The sequence below is a fragment of the Trichosurus vulpecula genome, chromosome 3 (assembly GCF_011100635.1).
Source record: "Trichosurus vulpecula isolate mTriVul1 chromosome 3, mTriVul1.pri, whole genome shotgun sequence".
NCBI lineage: Eukaryota > Metazoa > Chordata > Mammalia > Diprotodontia > Phalangeridae > Trichosurus > Trichosurus vulpecula.
Genome location: NC_050575.1, coordinates 399,295,724 through 399,314,292, shown reverse-complemented (window position 1 = coordinate 399,314,292; position 18,569 = coordinate 399,295,724). Strand labels below are relative to the sequence as shown.

General features: G+C 45.2%; 1 protein-coding gene across 1 annotated transcript in view; it reads right to left on the bottom strand.

Annotated features, from left to right (window-relative positions):
• The window catches only part of CALB2 (calbindin 2), a 30,033-nt gene extending 18,714 nt beyond the window's left edge, over positions 1–11,319 (bottom strand). Inside the window, exon 1 of the mRNA XM_036751447.1 lies at positions 11,153–11,319. Coding sequence (XP_036607342.1) covers positions 11,153–11,243 — 91 coding nt within the window. The 5' untranslated portion in view covers positions 11,244–11,319. The remainder of the gene's footprint in view (positions 1–11,152) is intronic.
• Between the last annotated feature and the right edge of the window lie 7,250 nt (positions 11,320–18,569).

The following is an 18,569-nucleotide window of genomic DNA, read 5'->3' as shown; positions in this document are numbered from 1 at the left end:
CCCTGTTTCCCCATCTGGAAAATGAGGGTGACAGTCTTTTCCACTCAATGATTACGAACATTGAGTGCTTCTTGGCTGATAGAATGCAATATTTTTTAAAAATTAAATACATTTTTATTGATATCTTCTGTTTTAATCGTCTTCATTTCCCAATATATAATCACTCCTCCCACCCTCCTAGAGAGTCATCCTGAATACCAAAGAATAAGAGGGGAAAACACCCTAGCTCTGTATAACTAGCAAACAGAAAAAAGTCTTGACATTTTTGGTTCCCCATCTCTGCCAAAAAGCGAGAGAGGCGCATTCTTATATTTATTATCATTATTTTGTAATTATCAATCTTGAACATTTAAATTTCATAGCATTCTGTTGTAAATGTTTTGTGGTTTTTTTTTCCATTTACATTGCTTTTCTGCTTCTGCTTATTTCATTTTGCATCATTTCTTGTATGTTTTCCTATAGTTCTCTGCGTTCATTTTAGTCATTGTTTCTTACAACACAGTAATATTCTGTTACACTCCTACACTTGTTGATGGATAGGCTCGATGCATTGTCAGTGCCAGAGAACCCTGCTGCACAAACAGAGAAAGGCGCCTCTTTGCATCTCTGTGAGATTTGCATTTACAAATATTGTTAGAATGAACGAGTTATATTCCAGTCTGAAAATATCAGTCACTCTATGGCTGGAAACCACAAATCAAACCATCAAGTCAACAAGCATTTATGAAATACCAACTATGTTCCAGACACTGCTAAGCACTAGGGATACAAAGAAAAGATCTCTAATTCTTGGAGGATCGCCCCAAGGGAGTGGTAGTTGGTTCTCAGTTCCAAATGGGTATAAGGTGGAAGGGGAAACGAAGCTTGAGTAGTTAAAACAATAACAATAAACAACCAAATAAATCAGAGTATAAGGTTTCAACTTCTTCCCACTTCATGTGAGACAAGGGCCTAGGATAGAAGCAACTGGGGGCAGAAGAGATTGGATCTAGACCAGAGGTGGGGTACCTGCAGCCTTGAGGTCACGTGTAGCCAGATCCCTGATCTTGACTCTATACTGAGCCAGGCAGCTTTAGTTAGAGGGCATTTAAAAATGATCAGAAATTACCTGAAGCTGGCTGTCACATCCCTCCCTAAGGCGTCTGTTCTCTAGGCTTAAACAACACCAGATCCTTGTGTGCCAGTGTCTGGGATTCTCACCGCCCTGATCACTGTTTTTTGGATGCACTCTAATTTGTCAATGCCCTTCCCAAAGCAGACTACACTATTGCAGAAATGGTCTGCAGGGGTGAGGGGCCAGGGTACTGCAGAATCACCACCTCTTCATTCTTTTCCCTCTGCCTTTTTTAGGCTTTTTTATTTTCTGGTTTCCCTTTTAACTCACAGTGAGCTTGCAGTCCGTGAAAACTCCAAATCTATTGCATATGAGTGAGTAAGTAGCAAAGGGATGGACTAAGGCTGGTCTTGTGATTTCATTGATGTGAGGAAGTTGTTGGTGAGGAAACTCCCTGTGCCAATGCAGAGTCCACCCCAAGGTGGTTCCAGGGACATCTGAGGCCTCATCTCCTCCACAAAGCCTCCCCTCACTCTTGCAGCCCAGGCTTATAGCTCCTGTCTCCGAATTCCCTGAGTAGTTATAATCTGTACTATACAACCCGGCACTTATGTGGCTTTATATTTGGCATCCTGAGTCCTGTCTTAATCCCTTTAGGCTTAAATTCTTGATCTGGAGTCCGTGAACTTAAAAAAATATATGTATATGTTACATATATATATATATAAATAATATGTGTATATATATAAATAATATGTATATATATTTATAATTAAATTTTACTATAATTGGTTTCCTTTGTCACCTTTGGTATTTTATTTTATATATTTAGCATAATCTTTATATAATTTATTATTGCATATTATATTTATATTATTTATATAAAATATAATTTTATATGTTTAAAAATGTTATTCTGAGAAGGGAGTCCATAGGCTTTGCCTGACACAGCACAAAAAAGATTAGGTTGCCTTAGGGGTCTGGACCAGCTTCTATTTTCCCAGAACCCCCAGGGATCGCAGGATCACAGATCTGGGGAGGGAAGGGGTTTCAGAGGCCATCTAGGGCCCACGGAAGATGCTGCATCACTTCCTGTTGTTCTCTCTTTGCTGCTGGCTGGTGCAATAGCCCACATAACTCTCAACCCTCCTGAAGGAAGGTATAGTCATTCCCAACCTGCAGGCTATGGTAGGATCTTTGTGCACTTAAACCCAGAGACAAGCAGACATATTTTCTGCAGACTGAATAAATGCCCCACATATCTACATATGACTACTTTTTGAATGTATCTTGATGCTCTTTTGATGAATTAAGATGCAAATTCATTAAAGAGCAAAAATAAAATAGAATCACCAGAAATAATCCAAAGATATACTTTTTTTTTTCTTCCAGGAAGGAAGAAGTCCATAAGCTATCACCTTCTCTTTAGAGAGTTAAATGATTCAAAGCCCCTACTTTGTCCTGATCATCTCAGGACCCAAAGATGTTTCTCTTAACATCTTAGTTATCCTGGGCTATCCCCTGAATCATAAATCTGAGTGACACAGGGCAGTTAGAGCAGCCCCTTCACCCAGAGTAGGATGGGAGACATCCATGTCAAGATAGCTAGAGTGTCTAACGGATCTCCAAAAGGGCAGGCCAAAAGTCCAGAGGGATTAGACCAATCCTTGTGTGTAGGCTTCTCTGACCTACTCAGCTTGGTGGCCCGGTTTACAGATTGCTGGACTTGGAGAGAGGAAGACCCAAGTCTGGGTACTGCTTCAGACACTGATGTTTGACTCTGGGCAAGTCACTTAACTTTTCCGTGACTCAGTTTCCACCACCGTAAAATGAGGGTGATAATAAGAGCAGCTCCCTCACAGAACTGTTGTTAGGATCGAATGAGACAACATACCAAGTGCTTTACAAACCTTAAAGTGCCATCTAGGTTCTAGCTATTATTATTATTACTCAAGTATGTATAAGAAACTCTAGTTCCCTTTTTATAACTCATAAATATGTATAGCCCCTAGAATCTGTGAGCCGTCTGGCAGTCGGGCTCTTGTTTTCTGGATGGAGCCAACTTTTTGGGAGCGGTTACATATGCAGCCTCATTTCCCTGAGCCAGACAAAGATGGCGGCCCAGTGGGTGTCTGGGAGGTGGACTAAAGATGTCCATGTCTTCGTGTATCCTCCTTGTATGCATTTGTTCATTTAGTTTGTATCTCATACGATACATTTTATAGTCAGAGCAACTTAGGGTGAAACTTTGTCTATGTTCCTTGAAATCCCAAACTTGATCAACAGTACTGGGTATGCTTCTTCTTTTGTATCTCTACCATAATACTTGCCAAAGGGATTCAACACAAGGTAGCCAAATGAATTCCTAGGCCATTTGAATTTTAACCTAACTTGCTGGGGCTCGGCTGGGCTGGAGGAACTCAAGTGGGAAGGAGGTCCCCGCATCTGGCTCCATTAATAGTCTTTCTTTGGGCTGATGCCTGGGACTAGGAAGTGGGAGGGGCAAGGGGTTAGAGCAGAGAGAAGGGGGAGATGCTAGAATGCCATAGAGAAGGGAGGAGAAGAAAGGGGAAGCCAATGGGCCGGGATGGAAAGGAGAGACGTAGGGGGGAAGATGATGCAATGCATCATTCGAGAGAGGCTGAGCCTGCCAGGGCATTGCTGAGACTGTTCCTGAACTACTCCAAGCTCGAGTTGCTATTAATTGATGCTTCTTGGGGATTGGGACCAATTTCTCAAGGGCTTTCTCAGTCCTGGAAACCTCTCAGTGGGGAGAAGGTGGAATAATCGTTCGGAGGAGTCTGGAAGAGGAGTAAACAAGGTGTTCTGGGCAGGGATACTGTCACAGTCCAGGATGGCACAGTTCCCTGCCCCCTATCCCTCACAAGTGCCCACAGGCAAGCCAGGGAGCCTTGTTTGTTTAAAACAAAAAACAGTCTCCATTTGGCCAGGCTGCAATGAGAGATCAAAGATGGGAGTAGTCTTTTAGAAATAAGCAAAGCCTTCAAAAACTGTTGCTGCCTCCATCTAGGAAAGGGAAGGGTCTCTTAGGAATGAGGTGTCCCTGGAGGCTGGAGGGAACCTTTCTCAGCCTGTACTTTCCAGAATGGGTGAGTTTGGGGGGCGGGGAAACAGTCTGAGCTCCCTAACACCCTATTTACAGGGTCTTGAACCCCGGAGATGGGCATGGCCCATTGTGTGAGCTGAGCTGAGCCCCAGCATGGGGTCAGGGAAAAAAGGGATGAGATTGAAATCGGTTTAGGGGGAGGGATCTGAGCTTTCCTTAGCCTCTCCCCTTCTTTTCTCTATCCCCCTACCTCCAGTTCCCCAAATTCAATAGTGTTTGAGTCCTCACGTGCCTGAAACCAAGAATCCAAGTGTATCTGGCGAACTGAACTGCGGGAGAGGCTGAGTGGATCCGAATGCTTTGTTGTCCCCACCATCTGAGGGTGGGCAAAGCTCCAGGACTGAGGTCCAGGAGACCAGGCCACCAAACAGCATTTCCAAGGCTTTACGGCATTTTGATCTCCTCCACTGAGGTGGGGAAGTGGATGAAAGGGCTGGATGTGTTCAAATCCAGCTCCAGATGTTTACCAGGCTTGGGACCCTGGACAAGTCATGTAACCTCTGTCTGACTCAGTTTACTCATTTGTAAAGTGGGGACAATAACTTGACAGGCTGCTGGATGGCATAGTAGATAGATGTGGAGACAAGAGCTGGGTTCAAATCCTGCCTCAGACCCTGCCTCAGTTTCCCAAAGTAATAAAGATAATTTAAAAAGAATAAAGATTAAAAAAATTAAGATTTCACAGGGTTGTTTTGAGGATAAAATGAGATCTTATTTGTAAAATGCTTTGCAAACCTTAAAGTGCTATACAAATGCTACCTATTACTTATTATTATCATTCCCTCATTTCTAAGCCATCAGACAAAGGCCCAGTGGACTCTGAGGGGATACTCTTCAGTCAGTCAGTCCATAAGTATTTATTAACCACCTGCTATGTGCCAGGCACTGTGCTAAGCACCAGGGATACAAAGAAGTCCCTGCCTTTGGGGAGCTCCCAGTCTAATGGGTATAAACTTGTTGTTCTCAAACAGATTCTCCAATTCATTAGCTATGTGACTCTGGGGCAAGTCTCTTGACCTCCCCATACTTCCATTTCCTCATCTATAAAACAAGAGGGTTGGATAAGATGGCCTTTATGGGCCTTTCAGCTCTGACTCAGTACTCCTGTGATTCTTGGTCACCTCATTCAAAAGATCAGACTTGTGGCTTCTTTCACTGGTGTCACAGGCTCCCAGATGAGGATGCCACTTACTGCTGCAGAGAATCGCCCAGAAGAGAGGTGTCCAACTTGGCACACTCGCTGGGCCTTCCTTCTTCCAAGGCCAGCTCACCCCCCACTAAGCTACATAGCCTCTAGTGGGAGAACACCAAGTAAAAATAATGGGTCGGAATATTCTGAGCTAGTTTCTTTCTTCCCCTGTGATTGCTGGTCCAGGCAGTATGTTTCTACCCTCAACAGCAAGAGAAGGGTGCTGCCTTCAGAGCACTTTGGTGCCCATTTGGCCTTTGATACAGGGACCATGGTGGATGCCAGCCCGGATTTCTTGATGAAGTGCTGGCTCTTATAGGGTGAGCAGAAGGGGCCATGTGCCTGTGACCTGGCACCGGCTGACTCTGGCATGTTACGATAATAAAATGATAGCCACTAGCATTGATAAAGTGTTTTAAGTTTTGCAAAACATTGTACATATGTCATCTCATTTGATCCTCATGCTAACCCTGGAGGCAGGTGCTATTATTGTCCCCATCTTTACAGATAAGGAAACTGAGTCTAAGAGAGGTTGAAGTGGCAACTTGCCCAGGGTCATCAAGTCATGAAGTTCATGAAGTAGAATTTGAACTCGGGTCTTCTGCCTCCACCCAGGCTCTGTCCATTGCTCCCCTAACCTGCCTTAAGGTAGCCCTTGTCAGAGCAGTGACATCTTCACACTGTCCCCCTCCTCCTTATAGGCAGGAGGGCAAGGGTTGACAAACAATGGCATGAATGCCCATGCTGCCTTGGGGGCTGCTTTTCAGGAGCGTTACTGTTGGTTGCTGCCCACTCCCTCTTCTCCTGACCCACTTTTGAGAGGCTGAGCTTTCTTCCCACACCCAGCATCGTGGAACAGCAGCTGTCACATCTGAAGGGTTACATGGCAGGGATTCTTCACCTTTTTTGTGTTCTGGACCCCTTTGGTGATGATTTAGTCAAGCCTCTAGCGAACCCCTTCTCAGAATAAGGTTTTTAAGTGAATACAGTGGTGCCATAATGCACATTTGGAACCAGGAAGACTCAGCTTCCTGAGTTCAAATCTGGCCTCAGACACTTACTAACTGTGGGACTCTTGGCAAGCCACTTCACCCTGTTTACCTCAGTTTCCTCATCTGTAAAATGACCTGGAGAAGGAAATAGCAAACCACTCCTGGGTCTTTGCCAAGAAAACCTCAAATGGGGTCAGGAAGAGTCAGATGTGACTGAACAACAATAATAACAAAATACAGAGGATGACAAAGGAGACCAATTCTATTGGAATACAGCTATCAAAAGTATATAATACATTATGCTTTATGTATATCCATACACAGACACACGAGTTCCCAGACCCTCGGGTTAAAACCCATTGGTCTATAGGCTCATGGAGTGGACTTGGAGACCAGACAACCGAGTCTTGGTTTGGTCTCTGGCTCTACGGTGTGCTTACAGTGTGATAAATGCAAGGTACCTCCCTTACCTGAGCCCCAGATTTCCATTCTTGAAGCTGAGAATCAGAACATCTGGTGCTTCTCAACTCCACAGTGGGGACATGAGAGTTGAGGAAATTAATATCTGTGAATATGTTACAGCTCCTTGGACAAGTGTACTAAAATCATACATACATCTCCTTCTATCCCCCTTTCTACCAAGGAGACTGTCTTACTTCCCAGGTTCTAGAAGAGAAGCCAGGCATAAGAGATACTCATATCTCAGTTTCCAGCCTTTGCCTAGGATCTATCTCTCCATTTGTTTACTGGGTGTAGGTAGCCTGAGAGAATGGGGAGGCAGTCCCTCTCACAGGTGGTAGGGAGTCGTTAATTGGACTCTAGTGAGCCCCAGGTGCCCCTAGGAGAGCCAGGGGAGGCTTTCTTGGAATGTCTCTGAGGGCGTGATTGGCAGAGGGAGCATTACAGGTGGGAAGGGTGCCAGAGCTAAAAGCAAAATAAACAAAAAAATCGAAGCTATGGAGAGAGACCAGGGAGGGGTTGAGAGAAGGCAGGTGGATGGACAGAGGATAGAGAGTACAGAGCTGGTAGAGAGAGGAGAATCAACAGAAATTGTACAAGATAGGAGCCCAAGTACCTGGCACAGACTCCCTTCATTGATTTCCAGCCAGTTGTCCCCATTGGTTGTCCTCTCAAAGTAATTTTTCATTTCTGAAACGATGTCCTAGGATTTTAATCTGTTCCCCCCAACTTGTTAAATCCACACCCACTGAATCCCAGGGTAGATAAAGTAGGGATGCCAGAGGTCATCCAGAAAATTAAAAAAAGAATTTCTCTGTAGCATTCCTGACAAATGATCATTCAGCCTCAGCTCCGAATGGCTTCAGTGCTAGGAAACCATTTCCTCTCCCTCTTTTGGACAGCTCCAGTTGTTAGGTTACTTTTTTTTCCTTACACGGAGCCTAAATCTGCCCCTGCAACTTTTATGTCTGTCCCCTGGGACCCCAACAAAACAAAGCCAAGCCCTCTTTCCCTCTGGACATCATAATACCTCTAGTAGCTACCTCTTAAGGTTGTTGTGAAGCTCAAATGAGGTCATGTGTTGTGAACATCAAATTAGTATCTTGTGACTGTTTGACAAAAGGCAGGGTTGGTGTGTAAAGCATTTTTATAAACCTTGAGGCGCTATGTAAATACCAGTGCTCATTTCCCTTCTTATTTCACATGACAATCCTTTTAGTTTCTGTAGAAAGTTATCATGTTGTCCTCCCTCCACCCCTTTCCCTACAAATCTTCTCTAGTTTCTCCAACTGGTCCTCATGAGGCATGGTTTCCAAGCTTTTACCATCCTTGTCATCATCCTTGGTATGAACCCTATGTACTCAATTTCTTCCCTAAACTATAGCTTCCAGACTAGCACAAGACCCCGGGTGTGGCAGAGTTTAGTAGAACTGTCATCATTTTTTGTTCTGGACATGATATCTCTTTTCATTCTTGTTTTTTTTTGGCTGCTACATCACACTGTTGACTCCTTGAAATCACAGTCAACTGTAACCCACTTATCTCTTTTCATAAAACTGCTGTGTAACTAGCCATGCCTCCATTGTCCTGTACTTCTGAAAATAAATTTTCCAAGTGAAGGAATTTAGATTTTTAAAAATCTCTATTTATATTCCATCTTGGTAGATTCATTTCATCATTCTAGCCTGTCAAGATTTTCTTTTGTACCTTGGCTCTGACATCCAAAATGGTAGCCAAATCTCCCAGCTCTGTGCCCTCTGCAAATTTGCTTCCCACCAAGTCACTGATGAAAATTTTCAACAGCACGAGGATCTCAAGGCTCCTTCATTAGGAATCCTTTCTAAGTTGGTGTCAGTCTGTTGATGACGACCCTTTGGGTCTGGTCATGCAACCAGTTTGAAAGCTAGTTAACTTTACTACCATTTTGCCTATATTTCTCCACTGTGTTCATGAAAACAACAGAAGAGATCGTGTTAAATTATTTGCTCAAATGCTTCCTTCAGAGACCTCCTGAAGGACTGCAACTTTTGAACTGGTTGCAGAAAGACACTGGATGAGGCATTGCTTCTGTTTGCCCTCTTGGAAGGATGTCCCTGAATGATGAGGTGGCTCAGTGAATGGAGTGCAGGGCTTGGAGTCGGAAGACTTGAGTTCAAATCCAGCTCCAGACACTTACTAGCTTTGTAACTCTGGGCAAGTTACTTCATATCTTTCAGCCTCAGTTTCCTTATCCGTAAAATAGAGATAATAATAGCACATGCCTCTGAGGGTTGTTGTGAGGATCAAATAGGTTAATATATGTAAGGTGCTTTTCAAACCTTAAAACAGGATAGAAATACTAGTTATAATTTATTAGACTAGGGCTTTTGGGGTGAAGAGGTATGACTTTGAGGGCTCTTGAGGCTAGTCTTAGGTCAGCCATTCTCAAGATCCTTCTCTGGGATGATTTGTCCCCAAGGAATAAAAACAACCACTCTAGGGCTGAGTCTCTGGGATCCTATATAAAACTACAGACTAACCTTATTTATTACTCCCAGAAAGCTACTCTCCTGAACCAAACCAGATGTGCCAAGTGGCACAAAGAGAAGTAGCCTCAAGACAGGATGTCTGAGTTCTAGTCCTGTTTAAGCTCCTGATTTATTCTGTATCTTGGGAAGTTTTTCACCCAGTCTTCAATTCCCTCATCTGTAAAACAGGGATAATTAACCTGGTCTTGTGTAGACATGGTGGGGAGTGTATGTGGGTATCAAGGATGTGCTGAAAGTGTGATCTAAATAAATGTCATTGTTTAAATAAATAACAAGCTTTTTATGTGTTTCCCATAAAATCCAAGGGTTTGACAAAAGAGAGAGTTGGCACAACCTTGGCTACTTGGTACTTCTTTCAATCACACACAAGTCTTTGGAGCAGAGAACTGAACAAAGCATCCTTAAGGAATGCATGTATAACTTGTATGTATAACAATTATTCTTCATTTCTCAAGTCCCTCAACCTAAGAGATGTTATAGACACACACTTTTTGGAAAGATCAATCTCCCTTTTGTTTCCCTGTCATACCCAGTGTAACCAACTGGGAAACTAAGGCACCGTAAGAGAAACAATTCACAGTTATTTTGAGGCAGAACAAAATATTGAGCCTAGATCCCTTCGAATTCAGTCCTCTTTGCTTTTTCTAGCTTCTTCCTTTCATTGTGCTCCCTCACCAAAGGCTGGGGAAAGTCAGAGTTGGCTCCAGCAATTTGAGATCCCCTACGTTTCACTATGTCTTTCCATTACCTATGTCTCGCTAAGGGACCCACTGTTTAAATGGGACTCCTTTCCTACTAAAAAGATTTTGGATGCTCCCTTTGGCTGGGACCTCTAAGCAGAGAGCTAGTTTAACTGTTTTGGACAGATGGAGATTTCCTTGGCCATGCAAAAGCCATAGCAAGAAGCTTTCATGCATGACCAAATCAGGGCTCTGCAGAATCCTAGAGCTCCGGAGGTAGAAGGAACCTCAAGAAGTCATCTTATCAAGCCCTGAGCTTTTAGGTAGATGAATGTTTCTAGACCACCCAACACTTATGGCTACCTTTCCCATCCTGATGGATCTTCAAGGAGAGAGCCTTGATAGCTTCACCCTGGCTGGTGTGCCCTGCTCAGCACTTGGGATGCCACACCCTTCTCTGCTTCAGCTTGGGAAGAGTGCTCATTTGAAGAACTCCTCGTTTTAAATGGGCTTTGGATTGAGGTCACAGCAGCTGGCACACAGGGACAAAAGTGAGGGCAGGTTGTAAATTTCTAGAAGCATCCCTCCCCCCACTCTGCCATAGTCACAGGGCTACTAATAACAGCAGGCACGGCTGGTGCTCAATTATTAAACTACAGGCAGAATCTGGAGGAAAAAAAGGTGTGAGGATTTTTTGGGTGTGGTTTTCATTTTGGAAGTAGGGTGGGGGGAGAGAAGTCCTGAGCCTCGGGGCAGTGACCTTAGGGACAGAGTGGCTAGAGCCAGCTAATTATTATTCTCCTTGGGGGTGCTGGTTGGGAACTCGGTCCACCCTCTTCGTCTCTCTAGGAATGCTCCAACTTGCCCGCAGTGGAGAGGAGAAAGCCAGACAGAGGCATCCCTGAACTGCCTTGGTAGGAAAAAGTTGCTTGGCAGTTGTCAATGAGAACAGACGGACTTTCTCCCAAAGCCAGACCAGGTGTGGAGTCCCAGGAGATCCGGGACGGGAATTGATACGCACCTGTCCTGACCCAGAATCTCCCTGCGCCCCTCTCCCCTGCCGCCCTCACCACCATCACCACCCGGGTCTGGATAAGAAAAATAAAGTTCAGGTCTTACTGACCGTCAGCATCAAAGTGCTTCCAGATGTCCAAGAACTGGGACGCCGACAGCTCGGCCAGGTGCAGGTAAGGAGGCTGCTGCTGTCCAGCCATGATGGATGGGCAGGTCGGGCCAATGCTCAGCTCTGCGCTTTCCCTGCGGCTCCTGGACTCCTCGATTCCCAGCTCTGCGTCCAGCCCCGGCGCCTCTCCGCCTTTATATACAGAGCCTCGGGAGAGGGCGCACGGGGAGCGGCCTCCACTAGAGGGCGCACGGATGTAGCGAACGAGCCTCTGGGTTCCCGAGGGAGGTAGGTACAGGTGGGGGCGCATCTGAGCCAAAGGGATGCCCTGCATGGGACTGGGCAGCGTTGAGACTTAGCAAGGTATGTAATGATAAGGCTGTGTGTTGAACTTTGTACCTAGGGCTCTCTGATCACTTACCCTGCCCTTCTCTACTCCCTGAAAGGGACCCATCCAGGGGATGAGCACCTTCCTCATGGTCCAGGTCTGGGGCCAGAGGGACCACCACAAACCAATGGTGGGATCCAGAACGGGGTGGGATGGACTGTCTGCATTCTGCCCTTCCCCATCCTGTTCTGTTGGAGCAATTGGGATCTCTGGGGTCAGGATTCACAGATGATTAGAGCTGGAACCTCCCTCAGCTTCCATGTAGCTCAATTCTGCTCTCTGGGGATTTGCCAAGAAATGGCCCCAGCTTGACCCAGGGTGCTTCTGAAATGCCTCCTGGAGAAACGAAGCTTCCTGGATGGGGATGCTGGGGTTACCCTCGTCCCCAGGGCCGCAGAAACTGAGCCCAGGACCCTGCCATCAGGAAGGCACAGGTTGGTGGATGGCTGCCTTTTCCCTGCAGCTTCCTGGCAGCTTTGTGCCCCCTCCCTGCTTCCACCTGCTCCGTCCCTAGGAGCAGCAGAGATGTGAATTAATACTCATTAACATGTGTTGATGAGTGTTAGCTGAACAGTCCTCAGAAAAGAGGAGGGAAGAGAGAAAGGAGAAGGAGGTGAATTAGGTCAGTAGGAGAGAGGAGAGGGTAGAGAAGAAATCTCAGAAGGGAGAGATCATCTGTTGAGTGGAAGGAAGAACCCTGAAGGAGAGAGTCTGGGTCATCCCAGTGGGTGTGGAGACCAGGGCAAATTACACCATACCCCTCTTCCCAACATTTTTTCTGGTAGAGAAACACATGAAGAGCAGCCTTGAAGTGGAAAAACCACAATCCGGGCCTCAATTTTCCCATCTCTAAAAGACGAGGTGTTAGACCTGGCAGGCCCTTTCTAGCTCATGTTCTATGAGAAATAATACTAGCTTGTATTCTGCTTCCTTTCTTCAAACCTTTGAGCGATAGCTAATACAAGACCTATAATCTCCATTTTAGGGGTGGAGAGTCAGAGGAGTGGGTAGGCTAACTGCCCAATGTCACACAGTACTAGAGCTTCTAACTCTTAGTACAGAGCTTTCTTCACGGTACTCCCTCTGTAAATGACCAAAGGGCATCGTGGCCTGAGTGAGGGCTGCTGCTGCTGCTGCTTGAGGTGGTCCAAAAGAGAGAACGGATTATCAGGAGCAGGGAACCTGCGGCCTTGAGGACACATGTGTCCCTTTAGGTCCTCACCTGTGGCCCTTTGACTGAAAAGGGTTACCTTATTGGTGGAAATTAGGGGGTGGTTTATGTCTCTGTGAAGTTTTAGGACTTTAAAAAAAATATCAGATGACATGGGTCACTTCTCTCTTTCCCACCCAATGTCTCTCTGTCTCTACCCATTCACATGATTCATTGTATCCATGCTGGCTACATTGGAGTCAAGGGGCAGAGGGCGGTGCTTCTATTTGCTCTGCCTAGAGAATGGAAATGGGGAGAGGAAACTGGAATGAAGTCCTCCTTCAGGAAATTGAAGACTCCTTGTGATGCTCATGGCCTCACTCAGCTAGCCCTGACCACAGATGCCAGTTTTCCCCACGCATTCATCCTAAGGGGAGGGGAATCAGCACTGTGGCTTTGGCTGGAGTAAGCTCTAAAAAATGCCCTGGCCAGCACCATCCTGGAAAGACAGTGGATCGTGGAGGTTGCAACCCTATAGAAGGTCAGTCTCCTGCAGGGAACATAGGGTGGACAGACAGGATTTCTGGATTATCAGCTGGTGAGCTCCCCCCTCATCAAGGACCAAAGGCCAACGATTTCTCATTTCCTTTACTAGGAAGTGGAGAGAGTGCTACCTTTTTCCTACTGCATATAGGGTGGTGCCAGCTGAACAGATAATGGATAGACAGATGCTGAATGCTGTTACAGCAGGAATAAGATGACATTTAAACCTGCTCTTGCAAGCACCTGTGGACCTTATTTTAAATGTCTTGGGACATGATCTCAGGTCTTCTGTCCCTTTTCTGTGAAGTCTCACTATTGGATCTCCCTAGGTCCCAAAATGGGGAAGTTTAAGTCTTTGGAGTTCCCTCTCCCCCTGTACTTATTTCTGTCCCCAAAAAGATGCTGGAGGACCGTGATGCTCTCCTTCATACCCCCTCTCCAGCACACACGTCAAGCTTAGACTCTGGCTAGGGAAGGTCAAGGACAGGAAGCCCAGATCACTAGTGTGTGGGTGAGCCTTATGTGCCCAGAGGCCATTTATGCAGTCTCTGGACCTCATCTGGGAGGGACAAGCAATGACAGTCAAACTCAGATATGAATAGCGGCCACCAAACCACATATTATCCACCTATTAACCACTAAACAACATATTATCTATATCCGATTACACTTTTATTTATTTTGTTAAATATTTCCCAATTATATTTTAATCAGATTCTAGCCCCAGTTGTTGGTCTTTGATGCCTCTTGGTATAAGTCTTCTTACTCCCAGTTTACAGATGAGGAAAGCTGAGGCCCAGAGTGAATAAATGAATTCCTCAAGGTCACCCTGCTAATAAGTATCAGAGCCAAGGAAGATCTTCTTAATTTCCTCTGCTACTTACCAGAGGTGATCCTCAGGTTTCTGCGGGACAACTGACAAGGAATTTTTGACTCAATTAGATGATGTCCCCAAGGCCAGGCCCTCCCTGTGTGATACCAGTGTCTCCAGGGGCTAGAGCTCAATCCTCCTCCCACAACCATCCTGGGAAAGGGTAATTGAGGCTGATTCAGTCCATGCCCCTGATCAAGGAGCCCCTTTCCCCTCTGGAGGCTTCTCCTCCCTCTTTTAATCCTCCAGTTCGACTCTCCCACAGCACAGGAACATGCTGTTATGATGGACAGTCAGGGCAAAGGGGGAGAGAAAAAACTCCAGGCTGTGCATTCACCTGGCTGGGACTTGAACATCTGGTGGTATTTTTGGTTTCTACAAAGAGAAAAAAAAATCAGAATCCAGACTCCCAATTCCTGCTCTGCCTCTAAATATTCTTTCCAACTGCAGACCTTTCGCTTTTGGACACTTTTTCTTTGGTTCTGTTTCTGGTTCTTTTTGACAGGTTAGAAAGGTCAGGCCTAGCTGCTGAGGGCACCAGTGGAGCCAGCCTTGCCTCCTAGACTTTCAGGTGAAAGGGATGCAGGAACGCAGTGGTTTCCATAGAAACAGGTGTGTGTGCGTGTGTGTGTGTGTGTGTGTGTGTGTGTGTGTGTGTGTGTGTGTGTGGTAGTGGGAGAGGCTGGATGGTACCCAGAGGAAGGAGGAGGACCCATTAGGTAAGTGGGCCTGAAAGGAAGAGGGTGAGGCCCCAAAGCTCAGGTGGCATGTAAATCTGTGAGCATCTCTCATTTGTGCACTAAGGGAGTTCTGGATCACCGTGATGAGGGCAAAAGGTTCGCTGTCAGATGACTTAGATTGCCCTGAATATCCCTGAAATATTAAGAAGCAGGTTTGGGTTTTTTTTGGTACCCCTCCTGCCCTTTGCTGGTGCATTCTACTAATATGACTGCCAGGAGCCAAATTCCAACTCCCTCTTGAATGCAGTCTGTTGGGCCTAGAATAGCTATGAGTGAATGCCCCAGGGAAAATTTTAGGTGATCCAAGGACTGTGGATATGTAAAGAAGGTAAGGCATATGACCAGGCAAGTTTACTGGAAATGTGCAGGAAAGCCCAAATTCCCAATCAAAGAAGTTCAAGTATGAATTGAAAACCACTAGACGGAGGGATCTGGCAGGATGACTTCTGGGCTGGAACGAGATGAAGCAGATTACCTTCCTGTGGCCACCATGTACTTGTTTTATGACCTTGGATGAGTACCATTACTCTTCTGGGTCCAATCTGTAAAATGGATCTAATCATTCAAGCCATCCCTACAATGCAGTGCAATATAATGCAACCTGGCACAACATAACCAGCATCGTTAAGTGTCTGCAGTCTGTAAAACACTGTACTTCAAGACTGTTGGAAAGATTATCTAAAATGAGAACAGCAAAAGCTTTTTGGAAGGAAAAAGGATGTGGAATTATGAAATAAGGAGAGAGGGAAGCATTCCTTTCCTGTGGTTGGAGAGCAGTCCAAACTTAGCAGGGACCTGATAACAAACTGCTGGGCTTGGCCTGTGCCTGAAGGGTCTGGCAGTGTGTCCTACCTGGGCACTGTTAGTAAACAGACCTGTCCCATATCCTGGCTGAATAGGACTTCCCAATGATAAAAGAAACTGGGACTATCACCAAGATAAAAAAAAAGAACCCCCCCCCCAATAGACAGATAGATCTCTGGGAATGTCCAATCTCTAGGACTCCTCAGGATGCTGGGAAGGCTTTGGTAGGCCTGAGTGTCTCGTACTGAATGGACAGTTACTCCCTATAGCTCCTGTGGCCCACTGCCATTCAAGAGAGCAAGGAAACTTTCCAGCCTCTGAAAAAGTCATCCTGACACCCCAGACTCATAAATTCAAGTGATACAATCTCATTAGCCCTGGAAAGGAAGCAGCTTGTACAAAGGTCTGAGCCACACTGGTACCCTAAGTAATCAGTAAAGCCAAGCCCAAGAGAGAAGCCATGGCCAGGTCCAGCTCGCCCCGGAGGTTACCGAGGCATCCCATCCACTGAACCACTTTAGTGCCTCTGGGCTCTCGGTAAAGGCTGTTGCATCTTCTTTCTCCCACTGTGCCTGGAGAGTTGCTTTGGGCTTACTAATTTATATTCGGTGAATAGAATGTTCTGCATGTAAAATGCAGAGAAAAGGAATAAGAATTCATTCATTTCCAAGTTCTGTACTCAGTAAGAAGCAACTGCCTTCAGACACAATCAGCCTGGGAAGGGGACAGAGGGCCCAGGGTGTAGATAAGTGGGATCAGAAGAGTCAGGCCAGCAAGCATTTGCTGTGCTTCCTATGTGTGCCGAGCCCTTTTCTAGGCACTGTAGGGCAGAGGTTCTTAATCTGGGGTCTGTCAATTTGGTTCAAAAAATTTTTTGTATTTCAACATAACTGTTTTCCTCTGTCATCCTCTGTACTTTGTTTTATGCATTTAAAAACATTATTCTGAGAAGGGGTCCAGAATAAAAACTTATTCTGAGAGTCTTGATTGGACTCTCGAAGGAGTTCATGATACAGAAACAGTTAAGAACCCTTGCTCTAGGGTTGGATAGAAGACAGAAAGGAATAATCCTGAGAGTTGGCATTTTATATAGCAATTTAAGGTCTGTCACATGTGGTATCTCATGTGAGTCTCACAGAAACCCTGTGAAGCAGCTCCTCTTCAAATCCTCACTTTCTAGATGGAGAAACTGAGGCAGACATATTCGGTGACTGGTCTGGGATCCCACAGCTTCTAAGTGTCTGAGTTGGGATTCTAGCTGTGGCCCTCCTGACTCTAGGCCTAATACTCCAGAACTCTAGCAGCCTGGTCAAATCAAGTTAAGTCAGTTAGCATTTATGAATTGTTTACTGAGCGTCAAGCGTTATGCTAAATGCTGGGGATACAAAGAATGATAAAAAAATAGCACTGCCCTTCGAGGAGCTAATAGGGGAGACAATTTGCAAACAATTGTGTACAAATAATATACATGAAATAAACTGGAGATGCTTTCAGAGTGAAGGGACTCACTAGTATTAAGGGCAGCACCAGGAAAAGTTCTTGCAGAAGATGGGATTTTAGCTGAGACCTAAAAGAAGCCAGGAAGCAGACATAAGGAGGGAGAACATTTCAGGGCACCGGGGGGAACCAGTGAAAATGCCCAGAGCTGAGATGGAGGGTCTTGGTCCAGGAGGAGCAAAGAGGCAAGTGTCTCTGGATGTAGCTGCCTACATGAAATCTCTATCCTTATGGAGCTTGTAATACAGATGGAGACCCATCAGAAGTAATCTATAAACCCAAACCAACTTCTTAGCAAGAATATATCAACATAGGCAGTGTGGTGTAGGGGAAGTAGAGTAGGGAGATAGAGGTTCAAATTCAGGCCCTGATACTTAACTGAGATATTGATTTTCCCATCTACAAAATCGGGATAATAATCCTTGTACTACTTATGACAGTCTTGTTTTGGAGAAAGCACTGTAAACCTTAACATTCCCATAAAAACGTAAACATGGGAGGTTCTATCCACAGCTGCTGGGCACTTATCTGATTCTATTCAACACTAGGGATCCAGCACTGGCAATTCCATGCTCACCTGGCAATTACGTGATCAACCTCAAACCAAGAATGCTTGGTCTGCCAAGCTCCCTAGAGTTCTCAGGAATATGGTCCCCCCTTTTTTCTTGTTCTGTCCCTTTGTTGTGTCACAGTGCTTTTTTTGTTGGCCTAGGAATATGGGCTAATAATTTTGTTGAATAAGATGTGGGAAGAAAAAGAAGAAAGAGGAGGAGGAGGAAAAGAAGAAGGAGGAGGAGGAGGAGGAGGAGGAGAAAGAAGAAGAAGAAGAAGAAGAAGAAGAAGAAGAAGAAGAAGAAGAAGAAGAAGAAGAAGAAGAAGAAGAAGAAGAAGAAGAAGAAACAACCTAATGTATCTTTTTTGTGGTCTTCAAAAAAGTGCTTTGGGATCCTCAAACAGAGATGTCTTTCTCGATGATGAATTGCATTTTTTCAAAGGCCAGGTCTGTGATTTCATTGGCACAGAGACCTTCCAGTAAAGAAATGGCTGCTACCAGTGCAGATCGGTTCTTGCTCAGCAACTTTGAGTCTGGAGTAATTCTTCACTTTGTTTGAGTGCCGTGGACCCCCTTGGCCAGTCAGTCTCTTGGAACCTCCTCAGAAGTTGGTGGTTTTTAAATTTTTTAATGTTTAGAAATCAACATTAAAGGACATACTACATTTCATTTAGAGGTTAGTGAGAATAAAGATGTATTTTTTTTTCTGTTTAAGCACATGGACCTTCTTGAAGGTTAAGAATCCATATCTTAGAGAGTTTCCTGGGGCACTGAGAAGCTGTGACTTGTCTGGCATCACAGAGTCAATCTATGACCGAGGCAGGATTTGAACTGAGGCCCTCTTGACTCCAAGCCTAGGTCTCTATCTTCT